This window comes from Lutra lutra, chromosome 17, assembly GCF_902655055.1.
Source record: "Lutra lutra chromosome 17, mLutLut1.2, whole genome shotgun sequence".
In the NCBI taxonomy this organism is placed as follows: Eukaryota; Metazoa; Chordata; class Mammalia; order Carnivora; family Mustelidae; genus Lutra; species Lutra lutra.
In genome coordinates, this window is record NC_062294.1 from 18,092,194 (window position 1) to 18,109,879 (window position 17,686).

A 17,686-nucleotide genomic window follows, 5' to 3' on the forward strand; every position below is an offset into this window, starting at 1 on the left:
GCAAGAGAGCACAAACCACGAGGGGGAGCAGTAGAGGGAGAGGGAGAAGCCAACTTCTGCTGAGCAGGGAGCCTGAAACAGGGCACGATCCCAGGACCCTGGGAGCATGACCTGAGCCGAAGGCAGACACTTAGCCAACTGAGCCACTAGGTGCCCCCATAAAGATTGTTTCTTGCCCTCGCTCTTATTGATGGTTTTCTAAAATTCACTCTTGGACTTAGCCTCTGGAGGTATCCTTTTCATATCACAGCTCTTTTTGTGGCATTTTATTTTCTACTTTTTTTTTTTTTTTTTTTTTTTTTTTTTTTTTTTTTTGGTCATCTTCTTTCGCCTTCAGTGTTATCCTTAAAGCTTTTCCATGAATTCCTTAAAGGAGAGGGAGGGACCCTAACATGTTTTATTTCTCAGTTTAGAAGTGGTTCGGAAAAAGTGTATTCTAGTCTGCAAAATGCCCCAACATTTTTGCCACAGTTGAATGTTTTCTTAAATCTGTCACTAAAAGGGAGGTTTCTGTGCCCAGTTCTTGGCACTAGTGTGCTTCATTAGAAAAACACTGAATTTGCCAACTTTTTCCTATGGGCTTGTGAGATAAAAAGATATTGTTCTTCAAAGAACCCAAATAATTTAATCTCTGGAATCCTGGTCCCTGGGGACGTCTTCTCTGATTCCCTGCCCAGTCAAGTTCAGGTTCCTGGTATATGTTCTCATTTTACCATTTATTTCATCTTCACTGCATTTACAACAAGTACAGTTCTACATGTATTTATATGGTAATCTGATTAATAGCTACCTCTCCCACTAAACCTTAAGTCCTCTGAAAGTAAAGACCAAACCCAATGCTGTGTCCCCAGGGCATGGCACAGGGCCTGGCACACAAATTCTGCTCATGCACCCCCAGTCTGGTGTGACCCAGGGGGCTAACAGGGCCAGTGACCTGAGAAAGAGAAGACAAGAGTCATTCAGTCTTGTGGTTTTCAACTTTTTTTTTCTAGTAGCAGAAACATTTTTGTACACCCACCCCTTGCCCCCGCCACCAAAGTAGACTTCCTGGATTTAGGGAGCACGGAAAAGTGGTGCTCTTCCTGAGCTACTTCTCTGCCTAATGTTTGAAGTCTCCTTTCTCTAGTCCCATGTCTCTAGATGGGCTAACCGGGGTGTCGTGGTCCTAGAGCTCTGAACCGGTGCTGTGTTAATAGGGAACAAAGAGATATTCTGGGGCAGCCTCACTGGGCCTCTGCTGTTCACTGGCACCTCAGTCCTGGGAAATCTGGGAATATGTGCTGGAGAAAGGGTTTTAGCTTGAAATTTATTCACATTCCAAAAAATATGAGCTTATAAGCATTCATCATCTATGCTTTTCCCACTCCCTGTTAAGAAAAAGCAGTCCCTAGCTTCTCTAATCTCTCCTTTGGCTTCCTAGCAGGAATGCTAGATAACTTAAATAAATATGTCTTTCGGGGCAACCCAGGTTCTCTAAAGTTAAAGATCATGTGTAGTTGACCTGCAGGAACCTGTTTAATTCAAGATGGCCTTTAACTCCCATACCGATAATACTACGCGGTCCTACGTTCAAAAGCATTCCAGTTGTTCGGGCTCAAGATGGGAGGTCTCTCCTCCTTCCCTGACCTCTCTTGACCTGCAATGGAGATTCCTTATCCTGGTTTTATCATCACCAAACTCCCGGCAGCCACAAAAGTTCTTTTCCCCCCACCCTGTCTCCCCTCTGCTCCATGCTGTAGTGTCCACTCAATCCCTGCCATGAGTAAGTTAGAAGTAGTTTCTGGGTTGGTCAGAGCTGCAGCCCTCAGATGGGGTGTTTGTGTCTGAGAATCTAATTTCCTCATTATTTCCCTGGTCAGTCGTATATGTTCTGTAGCCACGTGGCCAAATTGTCACCCAAGATTGTGATTCTCCAGTCCCTAACCCTAAAATCCATGTATGTAGGGAAGTTTTGGAGACTTAAGAGCAGGTGATAATAGCAGTCAGGTGCTACTCTTCTTGTAGGGCGCCCTCCTGCCAGACCTGAGTGCAAGGACCTCCCCTTTGCTTTGCCCCCACCCCTGCATCTGTGGAGGTATTAACATGGGACTTCCATTTGAACCACCCCAAGCTCACAGGAGTATCCTGGTGTTGGTGTCTTTTGACTACTCATACCCTCATGAGCTTTCATCTTAAAACATGGAAGAATATTGATTCTTTCTGCTTCCTAATATGGAGGCTGCTCAGTCTTCTAGCTCTCTCTCACCAGGCCTTTTTCTAGCCTTGTTTTGCTCTCTCAGTACATCCCAGCTATAGTATAATCAGAGCAGTCATTAGGACAGAAGGAATATTTTTATTCCCTTTCTCTTGCTACTAGAGCCAACCAAACATTTTCTGACCTTTTGACTACACTAACTTGTTGGACTAGTATTTTCAGAGAACAATCTTTGGAACAATCTTTCTGCAGTTAAAACTGAGAGGTCAAAGCCTGTCCCCTAGAATAGAGATTAGATACTTTTGCCCCAAGCTGATTTAATAAATGTATGAAAGTACATAGGCATGTCCATCTCTCCAGCCCACATATATTAGGTAGTGTTCTCCAGAGAAACAGGACCAATGAAGGTATACAGAGAGAGGGAGAAATTTATTTTAAGGAATCCGGTCATGTGATTGTAGGAGCTGACAGATCTGAAATCTGCAGAGCAGGACAAGAGGATGGAAATTCCAGCAACAGCTGATGTTGCAGAATTGAGTCTGGAGGCAGAATTCCTTCCTCTCCATGGAGCCTCAGTCTTTTTGCCTAAGACCTTCAAATGATTATGAGGCCCACTCAGATTGTGGAGGGTGATCTGATATACTCAAAATCTACTGGTTTAAATGCTAATCACACCAAAACAAAACAAAACAAAACAACAAAAAAAAAAACAAAACCTTCCCAATAGTGTCCAGACTGGTTTTTGCTGGACACCACAGTCTAACCAGGTTGGCATGTAAAATTACCCACCATACCTCCTCTGTTTATTTCCGATTCCTGGTTTGCACCTTCTGCCTCTGCTTTCATTTTCCCTTAAGAATTTACTTGTCTTTCTCCAGCCTATAACTTGTTCTTCAGGCCAGTCACAGTGTACCATTTTTATCCAAGCCATCACCTTTCCTCTTGTCCCAGGCCACCATCTGATAATAGGAGGCTTTTCAGAGCTCATGTGCCTTCAGGAAAAGATTTTCCCCCCAGTGTAAATCTCTTGGAACTTTGAGATTTTCTGGTGTGTTTTGTTCTTAGGTATTGGGAAGAATGTGGTTTGTGAAAAGGCAGCAACCTCAGTGGATGCCTTCCGGATGGTGACCGCCTCACGCTACTACCCACAGCTGATGAGCCTGGTGGGGAACGTGCTGCGCTTCCTGCCCGCCTTTGTGCGCATGAAGCAGCTGATCGCGGAGCACTACGTGGGCGCAGTAATGATCTGCGATGCCCGCATCTACTCAGGCAGCCTGCTCAGCCCCAACTATGGCTGGATCTGTGACGAGCTCATGGGTGGCGGGGGCCTGCACACCATGGGCACCTACATTGTGGACCTGCTGACCCACCTTACAGGCCGGAGAGCCGAGAAGGTACACGGGCTGCTCAAGACCTTCGTGAGGCAGAACGCAGCCATCCGTGGCATCCGCCATGTCACCAGTGATGACTTCTGCTTCTTCCAGATGCTCATGGGCGGGGGGGTGTGCAGCACAGTAACACTTAACTTCAACATGCCAGGCGCCTTTGTGCACGAGGTCATGGTGGTGGGCTCTGCAGGACGCCTCGTTGCCCGAGGAGCGGACCTCTACGGGCAGAAGAACTCTGCCACGCAAGAGGAGCTGCTCTTGAGGGACTCGCTGGCCGTAGGGGCAGGGCTGCCCGAGCAGGGGCCCCAGGATGTCCCGCTGCTCTACCTGAAGGGCATGGTCTACATGGTGCAGGCCCTGCGCCAGTCCTTCCAGGGGCAGGGGGACCGCCGCACCTGGGACCACACCCCTGTCTCGATGGCTGCCTCGTTCGAGGATGGGCTGTACATGCAGAGTGTGGTGGATGCCATCAAAAGGTCAAGCAGATCCGGGGAGTGGGAGGCTGTGGAGGTGCTGACGGAAGAACCTGACGCCAACCAGAACCTCTGTGAGGCGCTCCAGCGGAATAACCTGTGAGCCTGCGCGTGGGCTCCCTGCCCCCCCGGGGCGGAGGGGCCAGGGGCAGGGGGGACCAGAAGCTGAGGCGGGAGGGCTCGGCCAGAGCACAGACAGTGTCTTTCATTTCACCAGTGAACTTGGGCAGGGCCCAGGTGAAGCCCAAGGTGGCCCTGGGAAAACACCCCCTCCACTGCTCATCTACTCCTCACACTTGCAGGGTGCTGATGTAGCTGAGGGCCAGCACAGTGAAGCGGGTTGGAGCCGCCCCCGCTCTCTGCGCAGTCACTCTGGGAAGCAGAGCCAGCCAGAGCTTGACTTGGAGGCTGCCTTCGCCGATTGGTGGTCCTAACTAGGTGAGGAAGCATGGCAAGAACCCAGCTTGGCTGGTTCCTCACCTGAGGAAACATGACAAGAAGCCTTGTTTTCATGCCCTTCCTGCGCTAGGGCATCTCAGGAATGGTGAGGGCATCCAGTCATCCCTCAGGGATCCGCACCTGTCGTCCTTCCTGTGTGACCAGGCCCTTCCAGCCTCTAGGCTGCCCCTTCCCTGGCAGGGAGGAGGGGTTGTTCATTAGGTAAGCTCTCAGGGGCTGTTGACCTGGGGCAAAAGGGCCTGTGACTTGGCAGAGAGGAGATAGGGAGGGTTCTGGAATATCTGATAAATGTTCGTAAATAAACCAGAAAGTCTGACACTATGTCATGTAGTTGCTGGTGGTTTGTTTGGTGAGTTGGATTTCTTCAATCATGAAAGGCTTGTTTACTGTTACAGATTGTTTATGTTTTTCTCTTTCCTTGTGGCTCCACAGCAGCTCTGGCCTGCTTTGGATCCATCACAGTCTAGTGAGCTTATCCCTTGCAACTGAATCCCAGGAACCCTCCAGGGAAAAGTCTTTTCTCAGACAACAGGACTCCAGACTTCCTAACCTGTGCTTGTCATGCATGCCGTCTCAGGGAGATAGGGAGAATTAGGGACCCTCCTGGGCTGGAGGTCAGGAAGAGTTCTGTTCTCGCAACCATGGATTTGGTTCTGGAGAGCCCTGGGAGAGAAGTGAGGAGTGCTCTCAGGGAACCTGGATGGAATGAACTAGAGGACGGCTCCATGTCTTGCCCCATGGAGTGGGTATAGCCAAAGGCCGCCTGACCCAGAGAGCCGGTCACCAGCTTTGCTTTTTTTCTTTTTTTAAGATTTTATTTATTTAATTGACAGAGATCACAAGTAGGCAGAGAGGCAGGTAGAGAGAGGGGGAAGCTGGCTCCCCGGTGAGAAGAGAGCCCATGCAGGGCTGGATCCCAGGACCCTGAGATCATGACCTGAGCTGAAGGCAGAGGCTTAACCCACTGAGCCACCCAGGCACCCCAGCCTTGCTTTTATTAACTGGTCTACACTGGGACCGCCTTTTAACTATGTCAGAGGTGAGGTGGGTGGGGGGAAAGGACACACACACACCCCTTTGTTTCCTCTGCCAGCCTTCCCAGATTAGGCCTAAACCCAACTCTTCCCTTCTCTAAACTTCCTCTCTCTTCCTTGCCCTGGGCTCCTTGCCAGAGAAAGAAAGGTTCAGGGAGGCCTCCCTCTTCCTCTTGGCACCCTTTCTAGAATTTGTCAGGCTGATTTTCCTATGTGTTGTCCTGGTTCTAACCTTGTCCTTGTGCAACAACACAGCAGCGGCTAGTGTCAGGGAGTGTGCTGCTTGCATGCTGCCTGCCGTCTCCCTCCCGGGGAAGACACTTCATGTGTGTTACTTCATTTAATATCCAAACCACTCTATGGGGTACCACTACAAAAATTCTCATTATTCAGATCAGAAAACTGAGGCAGAGAGGGGCAAAGTTCCTTGCTTCCTATAAGTTACAAGTGATGGAGCCAGGAAGGAGTCTGGTCAGGGTCATCTGACTACAGAGCCTGACCCTAGACTACTCTTTCCCCAGCACTTGCAGATCTCAGAGACCGAGTGCCCAGGCACTGCCCCTCCCCACTCAGGCCCCCGTCCAGGTTACTGCCTTCCCTCTGCAGCAGGAATTTCAGTGAGGCCTCAGCCAGGAGGCAGACTGCAGAGAGAGCCCACAGGCAGGATGCCGGTAGAGTTTAGAAAGGGGTGGGTGGGTGCCTGGGTGGCTCAGCCAGTTGAGTGTCAGACACTTGATCTCAGCTCAGGTCTTGGTCTATGGGTTCCAGCCCCGCATTGGGATCCATACTGGGTGAGGAGCCTACTTTAAAGAAAAAGAAAGAGGCTGCTCTCTTCCTGGGGTGATCAGCTCAGCTCCAGGTCAGTCCCTCTTTGTGTTAGTAGGATGATGGGATCCTTCCTAAATTGGGGTATTTACTAAGAAAGCACAAGTGTCCATCATACATGACTCAGGTGCTCTTACTTAAGGAAGAGCCAGGTTGCTGACCCACAGTGGCACTACTGAGGTTTCATGGGGCTCCACAGCAAACCCCTTGTTGACAAAGACAGGTTCCCAGAAGTCCTGAGGCAAGTGGCAGTGGGCTTGGTGTAGAGCTACTTTTGTGAGGACCCTGGGGTCCTCTGTTGGTACTCCCCAGAGCATAGGCCCATGGCAATCCCCCAGAGGCCTGTGGCTGAGGAAACCAGCTGGGATCTCCTCCTCAGGGGTGACTGTGTCTGCATTCAGATCCAGGCTTGTCACGCAGCGCCCCCTCCTGGAGGAAGGCAGCACCACCTCCCAGGACCAGCTCCCTAATCTCAAGGATCTTCCTGGGGGCAGAGTAGATTAAATTTTTCCAAGCCGCTGGAAATGCAGTTTGCTCTCTGTGAGAGCAACCAGAAAAGAAGTTCCAAATACCTATTGCTTATTTCTCAACTCCCAACCAAATGTAGGCCTCATACTCATCCAAACAGCAGTCAACCTAGCAGCACCCCTTACCTCCCTGTCCCTTCTCACTCCTGCCCAAGTGACCTCTCCAGAATGCCGGGCCAAGATCCTCCTTGCCTACACTCCTTCTCATCACTCCCAGAACTCCCCACCCTGGTCTGGTGGCCATGCCTCTGCTTAAGCCATGCTAAATGAGGGGGCCCTCCTGCATGGGGCTGACTTCTTCCACATAAGCAAGGTTTTTCCCTGGTGCACCTCTGCTTGGAAGGCCCCCCAACCCTCCTTCAGGAGTTTGCTGGAGGGCTGTCTCTTCACTGCTTCCCTAGGCAAAGTGGCAGCTCTTCCCACCACCGAGGTCCCACAGCGTTGGTCCTCCGCTCTTCTGTGGCACCTGTCTCCTTGCATTAACACTCAGCATTTCCCCCTTAGAGTGAGCTCTTATTTATTTTTTAAGACTTTATTTATTTGAGGGAGAGGCAGACTCCCTGCTTGTAGGGACCCTAATGCAGGGCTTGTTCCCAGAACCCTGGAATCATAACCTGAGCCAAAGGTAGACACTTAACTGACTGAGCCACCCAGGCACCCCTAAGGTGAGCTTTTAGGAACAATAGTAGTGACTTGTTCTTTCTGTGGCTACTCTAATCCACCCTGCTTAGAAAAACCTGGCAGGAAATAGACCTGCAAATGTAGATCAGTTCTGAGTATTTCCAACAAGACCTGTTGGAAGGGAGGGACAGAGCTTCCTCGTCAGTGCTGGCCTGGCTCATACCTGCAGCTCTGGACACCACACAGAATGCAAACACTCGGCCTTCTTGGGTCAGGCCTCAGCCAGAGACGTCAGGTCCAGATCTTCAGGGTTCAGGAAAGGACAGTGTCTCCCTGGTGTCCAGGGTGTGATCTCATGTGAAGCCAAGATCTCATGTGATCTCAAGGCCTCTGCTTCCTCAGCCATGAAGTGAGGCAGTCAAGCTCAGTTAACTTTTTTTTTTTTTTTTTTTTTTAGGATTTTATTTATCTGAGAGAGCAGAATGAGAAGGATCATGAGCGGGGTGAGGGGCAGAGAGAGAGGGAGAAACAGACCCCCTGCTAAGCAGGGAGCCCGATGTGGGGCTCAATCCCAAGACCCTGAGATCATGACCTGAACCAAAGGCAGATGCTTGGCTAACTGAGCCACCCAGGTGCCCCAAGCTCAATTATGTTAAAGAGCCCTTTACCTCTGAAAAATCCTGCAGAATCCATAATCATCCCTATGGACAAGACTTGGTCTGCTTGGTCCCTGTGGACAGTATCTTCTGGGGTGGTCTGGTCGCTACCCGGGGAGAAGTGTGAGCAGAAATAATTAAAAATAAATAAATAATAATAATAAAGTGTGAGCAGAAAAAGTGAATAATACAGGTCTTTCAAGTGACCTGTAAAGGTGGAAGCAACCTGGGACGATGCCGATTTTCTTCCTGCTTCCATCTGGGCCTGCCCACCCTATCTCAATGATCTTGCCAGGCCATTATTCAAGGGGTCCCCCACATGGTTCTGGACTTTGGATGGAGTGATGACCTGTTCTCTGCAGCTTCCTCAGCTCCCCACCTTGGCCTCCTTATCTTTGTGCATTTTGGGGGGCCCTCTGCTAGGTTGGCGCAATGCAATGACAAATGCTCTTGGGGAGTTCACAGCTTAGTCCCGAGAAAACAGTTATAACAAACCACAGCAGCAGTGGTATGTAAATGCTACACCCTGGGTGGTAGAAGCAAAGTTCCTCCAAGTCTTCAAGGTAAGAGCGCAATAGCCAGGTGGAGGGGTAAAGGAATAAAGGCATTTTAGGCAGGGGAAGCCCCACGTGGAGAGAGTAAAAGAAAGATGTGGCTGGTCAGGGACTTAAAGCCACTGAAAAGTTTTTTTGTTGTTGTTTTTTTTAAAGATATTTATTTATTTGGCAGATCACAGGTAGGCAGAGAGGCAGGCAGAGAGAGAGAGGAGGAAGCAGGCTTCCCACTGAGCGGACAGCTGGATGCAGGGCTCCATCCCAGGACCCTGGGATCATGACCTGAGCCGAAGGCAGAGGCTTTAACTCACTGAGCCACCCAGGTGCCCCACCACTGAAAAGTTTTAAGGCAGCTGGGGCAAGAGGTGCAAGATGCTAGAAGGGAAGTAACAGATTGGGTTCAGGTGGGTGTGCAGCGGGATCACTGGGTGGATTCATCGGGCAGGGGACCACAAGCAAGGACAGTAGGGTGCTCTCGCCTGAAGATAACCGTCCCAGGACAGGGGTGCTGACCATAGGATCTGAGAGACTCAGCCTAGAGGGTACATACACCAGATTTGCTGCCTGATTAGCTTGCAGGAGTAAAGAATAAGCGAAGAACAGGATGGGCTCTGGGGCGACACCCATGATTTTGGCTTGAACAGTTGTGCAGATGAAACATGGCAAAAAAAGCAGATTGGAGGGAAAGTTACTCATTTAATTTGGAAATCCTTACATTTAAGATATATGAAGGACATGCAGGAGGACCAGGAGGCAGCAGGATATGAGGGTTTCCAAAATGTCCAGCACTGGCTGCCGCTTAAGCTTTTGCCTATTTGTGGTTATCCAGTGGCTTGTCTGCAAGGCTCAGGGAGAACATTCATATCCTCCACTACCCCCTGGCTGCCAGGAAAAAGGCACCAATGCCTCTGTTAGCGGGGCCACCTTAAGGGCAAAGTCTGGTCCAGCCATGGCCTCCAGTAGGCAGATGAACTTGGACACCTCAATGGGGGACCTTAAGTGTTGGACCCTCCTGGTCAGACCAAATGCAGACTGCTCCCCTGGGAGACAGGGAGAAGAGCCAAGCACTTGCTTGCTGTGACCTGGCCATCCCTTTCCTTTCTCTGCCCCAAGTTTCTCCTTATCATCACCTCCCTCTACATCCCCACTGTTATCCTGTCTGACCTTCAGGTTCCTCTGAGGAGCATTTAAATGCACAAAAGTAGGCTCCACCCCTGCAGATTCTGATTTGGTTAGGTCTGGGGTCGTGCCCAAGAACCTGTACTTTTTCAAGATCCAGATGATCAGTCAGGCTTCAAACCCTGCACCCACCTTCCCCGCCTCTCTTCAGACATCTTACTTGTGAAATCACAGTCTGAGAAAAGGAAAAATGTTTATTTTCAGCAAGTCCAAGGTCCCAAGTTGGGAAAAGGGCCAACTTCTCCCCTCCACCCAGGGCCTAGGCTGCTGCTCTGGTTCAGACTTAGGAGAAGGGGAGCCACCAGTGGCGGGGGTGGGGGATGAGGCAGGAAAGTCACTTGTACTGAGGAGAGAGTGGAGGTACAAGTGGGGCAGCGCAAACACTCAGTATCTTGTCAATGTCCACCTGGGTTGACTTATCCACCTCAGCCTTGAGGTGGCTGCTGACCCCCGACCTGGACACACACCCAGGTTCCTCTCCCACCTCCTCTCCCAGGGGAACCAGAGCATGGGTGGAGGACACCAATGTACTGGGACAAGGCAAAGTGAGGCCTGAGGCCAGCTCACCTGCCACAGGCAGCAAGGCCTGCAGTTGCTCCACACCTGCTTCTGCGGGGACCAGGGCCAGCTCCAACTCAGTCTCCATCTCTGCCTCAGCCTCCCTGTCCCCCTCCCCTGCCTGATTCAGCTCCGGATTGCAATAGTTGATGTACTGGTACAGGGGCCGCAGGCGTTGGGCCTTTCCTGCAAAGACCCGGGTCAGGGCAGGGGCTGGAACACCAAGCTGTGCCATGTCAGGGTCCCATCAGGCAGGAGGAAAAGGAAAGGCCCAGGGGCTGTCACTCACGCTCCAGCCCCAAGGTCTCTGAAGGTGCAGACACCGTGCTGGCCAGAACTGGAAGCACTGGGGTCCCCAGACTCTTGCGCTTCTTGGCTTTTTTGTGCTGTTTGGCAGATGGTAAGGGCTCACTCTGGCTATTCTCCGATTCCTCCTTCTGCAGTGGCAGCCCGTGTGGCATCTCTGCTTCAGCCCTAGGATGGGCTTGGTGGCTAGGCCCTGGGAGGCTGGGGGATAGGAGGCCTAAGGAGCCAGCCTCCAGCTTTGGCTCCTGTGCCCTGACCATAGGGAATAGCCCTGCCTGTCCACTACCTGAGGCCTAGATTCTTGTCCCCTTCCTGGTCAGTGAGGCTCTGGGCTGGACAGGGGACTAGAGCTTCTGTGAGCTCAGTACCCTACAAGGCCTTGAGACTCCTCCCCTGGATGCCTCCTCCCACCCTCAATGCCAGGATTCTTCAGGAACTGGGGGATAGAGGGATGATGGTGGTGGCAGGGGATAAGGTGCACTCTGTACGAGTGTGAGCCCGCCCACCTCCCTCCTGAAGACCAGCAGCTCTGGCCCTCTGAAAACTGGCTCACTTGACCGGCTTCCTCTTCGGACCATGACTGGCCCTCACAATGGAGGCTGTAGGCCTGGGGCCTCTCTCCTCTAGTGACTCCACCTCTAGCTTAAGCCTCTCTTCCTCCAGCTTGAGTTGTTCCTCCTGGACCTCCAGCTCTGAGATGGGTCCTGTTGGGCACTTGTCTTCACCCACGGTCCGGCAGGCCTCATAGGGTGGTACCAGGCACGGGTCGGCCATCACTGGACACTAGAAGTGACACATAGGTAACTGGTCACCAAGCAAAGGATACAGGGGATCAGTCATGAGACACCTGAGAAACCAAATGCAGCTGAAGGGCACCAGCCCGTGTCCCTCCCTGCCCCATGGAGCTTGTCCTGGCAGTTAGGGGGGGCGTTGCACAGAGTTTGGCCTCCTAGAGCGCCGTGGACAAGTGTTTGAAGACTACACAGCCTGACGGTCACCTCAAAGCCCTGAGCGTGGCCACCGGACGACTCCACGAGGTGTGCCGGCCCCGCGGCTGTCTTCTCCTGGGCCCCTGGCGGTCTCTCGGCCACTGCTGAGGCCATGGCTGAGCTGGGTCCGCCTCCTCGAAGGTTGTTTGCGGGGAGGACGGCGAGGGGCCGGCCTTGGGGACCTGGCGCTGACCCCGGGGACCGGGCGCTGACCCCAGAGACCCGCCAGCAAGGACAGGCGAGTGGGAAGGGAACCTGACGGTGGCTTTGCTCCACTCTCAGCTGGAACTACAAGCCCCAGAAGGCTTTGCGCCAGGGGGCCGTGGCCCCTGACCTCAGGGACGGAAACTACTGTTGCCTGGCAACAGCAAGCCCATGGGGTTGCAGCAGTCGGCGGCAAAACTGCTCCGGTGAGCTCCTTGCCCGAGTGTTTCGAGGAAGGGGTCGCGTACCGGGCAGAGAAGTGGGTTAGGAGCGGAGGAGGCAAGGGCTGGCGGGGTCGGGCTGCGCGGCGGGGACCGGGAATGGAGGGCAACGCCAGGGTCAGGGTCTGGGTTCAGGGCTGAGGAAGGGGCCAGGGCCCGGAAATGCGCAGCCCAGCAGGCCTCGGTGCACCATTGCAGGGCAGCAACGGCGGCATGTGCGAGGGCCCGTCCCGCATCTCGGGGCCTATACCCCCAGACCCTACGGTCTGCCCTGACTACTACCGGCGGCCGGCCTCTGGTGAGTTGGGTATGGGGCGGCGCGGCGGGGCGAGGCCCAAGCGAGGTTCTGGCTCTGCTCCACTACTGAGCTCCGCACCCCACCCTGTCTGGCCTGTCAGCCCAAGGACGCCTTGAGGGAAATGCGCTGAAGCTGGACCTGCTGACTTCGGACCTCGACTTGGACGCCACCCCTTCGCGCGGCCCCCGCATAGGTCCTGGAGCCAGAGAGATCCTGGAGCGAGGCCGGCGTGGCGTCGGCGGAGTGCTGTTGCAACTCGGGGGCATCTCCCTAGGCACAGGGGCCTCTCCCAAGAGTAAGTTCGTACCGAAGGGGCATTGAAGCGAGTATGAGGTCAAACGCTGAGATCAAAAGCGTTGCTTCTCCTTCCCAGATCTGGGCTCAGGCTTTGCCTCTCCGAGTGTCATTTTCTCCAACTATAGAAGGAGGGAGAAATGCATTATTTCCTCACAGGAGAGGACTGAATGAAGTAGTTCCCAGGAACGCTAGCTCAGCTTAATGAATTCATGCATCAGCGAAACCTTGTGTGTGGAGTGCCTACTGCGGCCCGCCCTGTAGGTGCTAGAAAAACAATAAACAAGTGAAGAGATGGATATAATATACAAAGTGATTCATGGTGTACGTCACAATAAAAATGTAGAGAGTAATCAAGGACATAAGGTAATTGTCAGGAAGGGAATGTAGTGATGTGTATACTGTCTTAGATGGTGAGGTCAGGGAAATCTTTCTGTAGGAGGGAGGGTGCAGGCCGACGTCTGAACTGGTGGGACTTGGATCTCCTGGGCTGTATGTAGGGTAGAGTCTGGCAACATCTTTTTCCCAGGGAAGGACCCTAAAGACCATGAGAAGGAGAACCTGAAGCGGATCAGGGAGATCCAGAGGCGCTTCCAGGAGCAGGAGCGCAGCCGGGAGCAGGGACAGCCCAGGCCCCTGAAGGCTCTGTGGCGCTCGCCCAAATATGACAGAGTGGAGTCCCGGGTCAAGGCCCAGCTACAGGTACCTGGCTTGGAGAGCCACAAGCATTTTTCATCCTGTTGACTGACAGTTATGCTCAAATCTGAGTTAGGGGGAGGGGTGAAAATCACAGGGGACTAGGGTACCAGGGGCTAAGAAATAGCTGATTGTGCTGCAGGGTCAGGCTGGGGGTTTCCTCAGAAGTGGTGATGGCTGGAGGATCCTGAAGGGCAAGTAGGAATTAGGCAAGGAGAGAATGGAAGACAACATTCTACTGAGATGAAACCTTATAGATAGAAGTCCTAAGACTAGAGGGAGTGTGGGCAGTGGTATGCTGTGTACAGGGGAGAAGAGCATGAGGCTGGGCTGAGAAGTCAGCCAGACCCACATAAAAGATCCCTTTATTTCTACGGGTGTTGAGAAGGGCAGGGGTACAGTGGTGGGATTCTTTGGTAGACAGTAGTACCATTTCTCTATCCAGAGTCTTCAGAAGAAGGAACAGGATAGAGAGGAAAGACAGTAAGGTCATATGCAAATTTGTTGAAACTGAAGCATTTGTGGGACTCCTAGGGGGCTGGGAGTATGCCCAGGAAACAGATGGAGAGTCAGGTCTGGATCTGAAGAGAGAGACCCAGGAGTTATTGAGGATTAGGCTGACGACAGTGAGCCCAGGGAAGTGACCCTGGATTTGAGGGCTTGGAGGCCAGCTGTGAATGACCTTGGTGGGGACAGAGCCAGGAAGCTTGGCCAGGAAGGAGAGAAAAAGGGAATGGTTTAGCCAGAGTCAGGACTGAGGTTGAAGGAGGGGTGGTTTGTTGTTTTCCTAAAGATGTGAGACACCCACATACTTAAATGCTCATGGATAGAAGTGTTCCTTCAAAAGGGAAGAGGCCCATAGGGCTGGAGATAAATATCCTCACAAGCAGAAGGAACAGAAGCTCACTCATTTGGGTGGATTAAGACTGACTTCAGCCTGCCTGACTCCTCTGCTATACCCTGCCCTCCAGGAGCCCAGCACTGCCTCTGGAACAGAGCCTGCCCACTTCCTACGGGCACACTCCCGCTGCGGCCCTGGGCTCCCACCACCCCGTGTCCCCAGTCCTCAGCTAACCCCACCAGGCCCCAGTGCTAAGGTGAGAGGATGTGTGGGAGCTGGGGGAGGGGGGCAGCGATCTTGAGGGGTCCAGGAGCACATCACAGTGCTGTCTGCCCCATCCTGCTTGCCATGTCCTGCAGGGGCCAGGCCTGGGTGTGGACTTCATTAGCCACAATGCCCGCACTGCCAAGAGGGCCCCCCGGAGGCATTCCCGCTCACTGCAGGTCCTGGCACAAGTGCTAGAGCAGCAGCGGCAAGCCCAGGAGCACTACAACACCACGCAGAAGGGCCATGTGCCTCATTAGTAGGTCCCACTGCCCAACACCCAGGGTGAGGGGTGCCTGTGGAGGGTGGGAGATGACCTCTGCCCCTGGGACCATCACCTCTGAGCCTGTGCATCTGCAGCTTGTTGGAACGCAGGGATCTGTGGCGGCGGGAGGCCGAGGCCCGCCAGCAGAGCCAGCCGGACCCTGCCATGCCCCCAGGCCACACTCGCATGCCTGAGAATCAGCGGCTGGAGACCCTGAGCAATCTGCTCCAGAGTGAGTTTGTGGGCAAGGGATACGGGGCAGTGGACGGGGAACCTAGTTGGGACCATGAACCCCTGCCCAGCACTTACTGTCCCTGGGCCCCCTGTAGGCCAGAGCCAGTTGCTACGTGAGCTGGTGCTGCTGCCTGCCGGGGCAGATTCACTCAGGGCCCAGGGCCACCGTGCGGAGCTGGACCGGAAGCTGGTGCAGGTAGAGGAAGCCATCAAGATCTTTTCCCGCCCCAAGGTCTTCGTGAAGATGGATGCCTGAGCCCTTTTATGGGGGTAGTTGTGTGGGTCCTCAATGAGGATCGCCACACAGTTGCAAAGGCGGGATGAGGCCCCATCATGGCATGGAGTTCGAAGACAGGAGAGTGGGGTGGGCAGTATCCCCAGAGCACTCTTCCCAGCTACTGGTGGATGTAGAAGGACCAGCCCAGCCTCTTAATCCCTTTGTCCAAATTAAACCTTTTGTACACAGTGAGGTTTGTTTCCGTAAGAGGTTTTCTTACCCTGGAAATGCCAAGCCTGGTGTGTCCCTCCTGCTGCTCAATTGCGGGAAGGTCTCTCTGTTATCCTTATCACTCCTGCCTTGTGTCCATGGCAGAAGGCAAAACCGTGAGACCACAATGGACATTAAGGCTGGGACACAGAAAGACGATGACTGCATTTGTAGAAAACCTTTAATGTTCCCCAGACTGAGAGGATTCTGTGAGCAAGCTAGAAACCCCCACCAGGGAGGTCCCTGCCATGTCCCAGCAGCCTGGAGTGGCGAGGGGCTGCATCCTTGCCTGTCAGAGGCTAAAGCCACTACCATCTCCTCGCATGCTGCTCCCCCATCCAGAGCTGGCCTGCTCCTGATCATCCAGGGAGGGCAGAGAGCTGCGGGCACCAGGAAGTAGACGGCCCTGGCGCAGGTCCCAGCATGGAGGCCCCTGAGACAGCCCATTGGAACAGGGAGGCTGGCGGTTCTCAATGACCAGATCACTGCTGTCATCATCGCTATCAGCCTCAGTAGGCCCAAGCCCAGCAGAGCGAGGCCCTGTCAGACGTGCAGATGCCCCACGCACCACATTATTGCGCTGATTGGCTGGCTTGACCGTGACAATGAGGTTGTGGCTATTGGCGACCATCATGTCCGTCACTTGGTCCAAGGTCTTCCCAGCCACCTCAATACCATTGACCTCGAGGATCTCATCACTGACTGCCAGCAGCCCTGTACTCTCAGCCAGGCCCCCTCGTACCAGGCGGGAGATGAAGATGCCTGGAACCCGTTCCAGGCCCTGGGGAGCTACACGTACACTCATGCCATCTCGGATGTAGAAACCCAGGGGGCGGTCGGAGCCATGCTTGTGCAGGCGCACCCGTCGGTGGGTCTCAGGCAGTAGGTCCACATCTATGACTGAAGAAACCTGGCGGAAATCTTGGGGCAGGCTAATCAGCAGAGGTGGCCGGGTGCGCAGGGGTGCCACTGGCCGAAGTAGAAGTCCTTTCTTGCGCCTCTGCAGAGAGTTGGATGGGAAGGCCAGGCCACTGGAGTCAGCTTCTGCTGCGGGGGGTGGGGGGTGGGGGGGTGCTGAGATCAGAGACCCTGTTCTCCCACATGGGCCCTTTTCCCTCATGCCCAGGCCTGGGAAAGGGGGTATGGTAACTATTTCCCACTAGTTGGAGGTCAGACCAAGGGCAGGAACTGCAGAGAATGAAGCCTGGACACCCTGGGCATGGGCTAACCCTTATAGCTCTGCCCTGGTGTTCTACCCCACAGAGGCTGCCCACTGTACCCCATCCTCCTCACCCCGCTTCTGTACTAGCAGGCGCAGCGGTGGGGGGCCAGTGGCCAGGGCCCGGTGCAGGCTGTCATCGTTGGTGAGGGGTAGTAGGTCGCCGTGAGCATCTGTATAGCCAAGCAGCACGTCCAGGCCTGGGATCTGGTGCACTGCACGCAGCAACCGCGAAAACTCTTGGAAGCCACTCACCGAAGCGCGGGGCAGGGCGAAGCGTCGGAACTCAGCATCAAACTGGAGGCAGGGGGTGGGTGAAAGGAGGGGTAAGGACGGAGCCCGTGCCCTTTCCCACCATGGGTCCGAGGGTGTTAGAGGTCTGAAAAGGCTGTCGCTAAGGCTGCAGCCTTGCGCCCAGACCTCAGCTCCAGTACAAGGGACGCTGTCCAAGGTCTTCTCCCCGCCCTCCAGGTAACAAGGCCACAGAGGGACTTTAGATGCCGGCAGTGGAAAGAAGATGGATGGAGGAAGGCGAAAGGAAAGGCCGGAGAATGGGACATGAATGATGGAGGCTAGAAAAAAGGTGGTGGGGACTAAAGCTAGGAAAGGGGAGAATAAGGGAATTGGAAGCGCCTAGGGCCGAGGCCGGAGCCGGGGCCAGAGGGGCCCTTACTTTGCTCTTCACCTCGACGATGTTGTCGGGACTGCGCGCCGGAGTCCTCTGCTGCCTGGCCATGGTGGGGCCGGGCGGGCCGGGGACGGTGCCCCAGGCGGCCCGCAGAGGCGCAGGTGCACAGCCCCGGCAGGCCGGCTCGTGCCGCCCCGCCCCTGACAGTAGCGCTCGCCCCGCCCTCCCATCCGGACCATGACGTCAAGGGGGCAGCGACAGAGAGTGGAACG

General features: G+C 54.0%; 4 protein-coding genes across 14 annotated transcripts in view; 2 read left to right on the top strand and 2 right to left on the bottom strand.

The window, feature by feature from the left end:
• GFOD2 (glucose-fructose oxidoreductase domain containing 2) overlaps positions 1-4,854 on the top strand; it is a 39,075-nt gene extending 34,221 nt beyond the window's left edge. For 5 of the 6 annotated variants that reach the window (XM_047711985.1, XM_047711981.1, XM_047711980.1 and 2 more), the window contains 2 exons: positions 3,260-4,154; positions 4,358-4,854. In XM_047711985.1, coding sequence (XP_047567941.1) covers positions 3,260-4,154; positions 4,358-4,370 — 908 coding nt within the window. In that variant the 3' untranslated portion in view covers positions 4,371-4,854. Of the gene's footprint in view, positions 1-3,259 lie in introns of all 6 variants that reach the window. The other variant, XM_047711984.1, reaches the window with a different exon arrangement.
• A 4,139-nt stretch (positions 4,855-8,993) lies between these two features.
• C17H16orf86 (chromosome 17 C16orf86 homolog) lies at positions 8,994-12,068 on the bottom strand. Of its 4 annotated transcripts, none has more exons than XM_047712249.1 (5): positions 11,773-12,068; positions 11,328-11,557; positions 10,758-10,975; positions 10,478-10,681; positions 8,994-9,771 (listed from the first exon to the last, which is right to left on the bottom strand). In XM_047712249.1, the coding sequence occupies exons 1-5, from the start codon at positions 11,875-11,877 to the stop codon at positions 9,578-9,580; spliced, it is 951 nt and encodes a 316-aa protein (XP_047568205.1). In that variant the 5' UTR covers positions 11,878-12,068; the 3' UTR covers positions 8,994-9,577. The 4 variants fall into 4 exon arrangements, with proteins under 4 accessions (XP_047568205.1, XP_047568206.1, XP_047568203.1 ...); XM_047712250.1 differs by lacking the exon at positions 8,994-9,771 and adding an exon at positions 9,938-10,253 and having other exon boundaries at positions 11,773-12,067; XM_047712247.1 differs by lacking the exon at positions 8,994-9,771 and having other exon boundaries at positions 10,117-10,681; positions 11,773-12,065.
• Positions 11,732-15,612, top strand: ENKD1 (enkurin domain containing 1). Its single transcript, XM_047712243.1, has 8 exons — positions 11,732-12,173; positions 12,387-12,486; positions 12,587-12,781; positions 13,310-13,482; positions 14,448-14,573; positions 14,677-14,840; positions 14,942-15,078; positions 15,176-15,612. Exons 2-8 carry the CDS (start codon positions 12,402-12,404, stop codon positions 15,334-15,336), a joined length of 1,041 nt encoding a protein of 346 aa, XP_047568199.1. The 5' UTR covers positions 11,732-12,173; positions 12,387-12,401; the 3' UTR covers positions 15,337-15,612.
• A 109-nt stretch (positions 15,613-15,721) lies between these two features.
• Positions 15,722-17,632, bottom strand: PARD6A (par-6 family cell polarity regulator alpha). Of its 3 annotated transcripts, none has more exons than XM_047712246.1 (3): positions 17,472-17,632; positions 16,861-17,083; positions 15,722-16,614 (listed from the first exon to the last, which is right to left on the bottom strand). In XM_047712246.1, exons 1-3 carry the CDS (start codon positions 17,520-17,522, stop codon positions 15,860-15,862), a joined length of 1,029 nt encoding a protein of 342 aa, XP_047568202.1. In that variant the 5' UTR covers positions 17,523-17,632; the 3' UTR covers positions 15,722-15,859. The 3 variants fall into 3 exon arrangements, with proteins under 3 accessions (XP_047568202.1, XP_047568201.1, XP_047568200.1); XM_047712245.1 differs by having other exon boundaries at positions 15,722-16,611; positions 17,460-17,632; XM_047712244.1 differs by having other exon boundaries at positions 17,460-17,632.
• Positions 17,633-17,686: the final 54 nt, after the last annotated feature.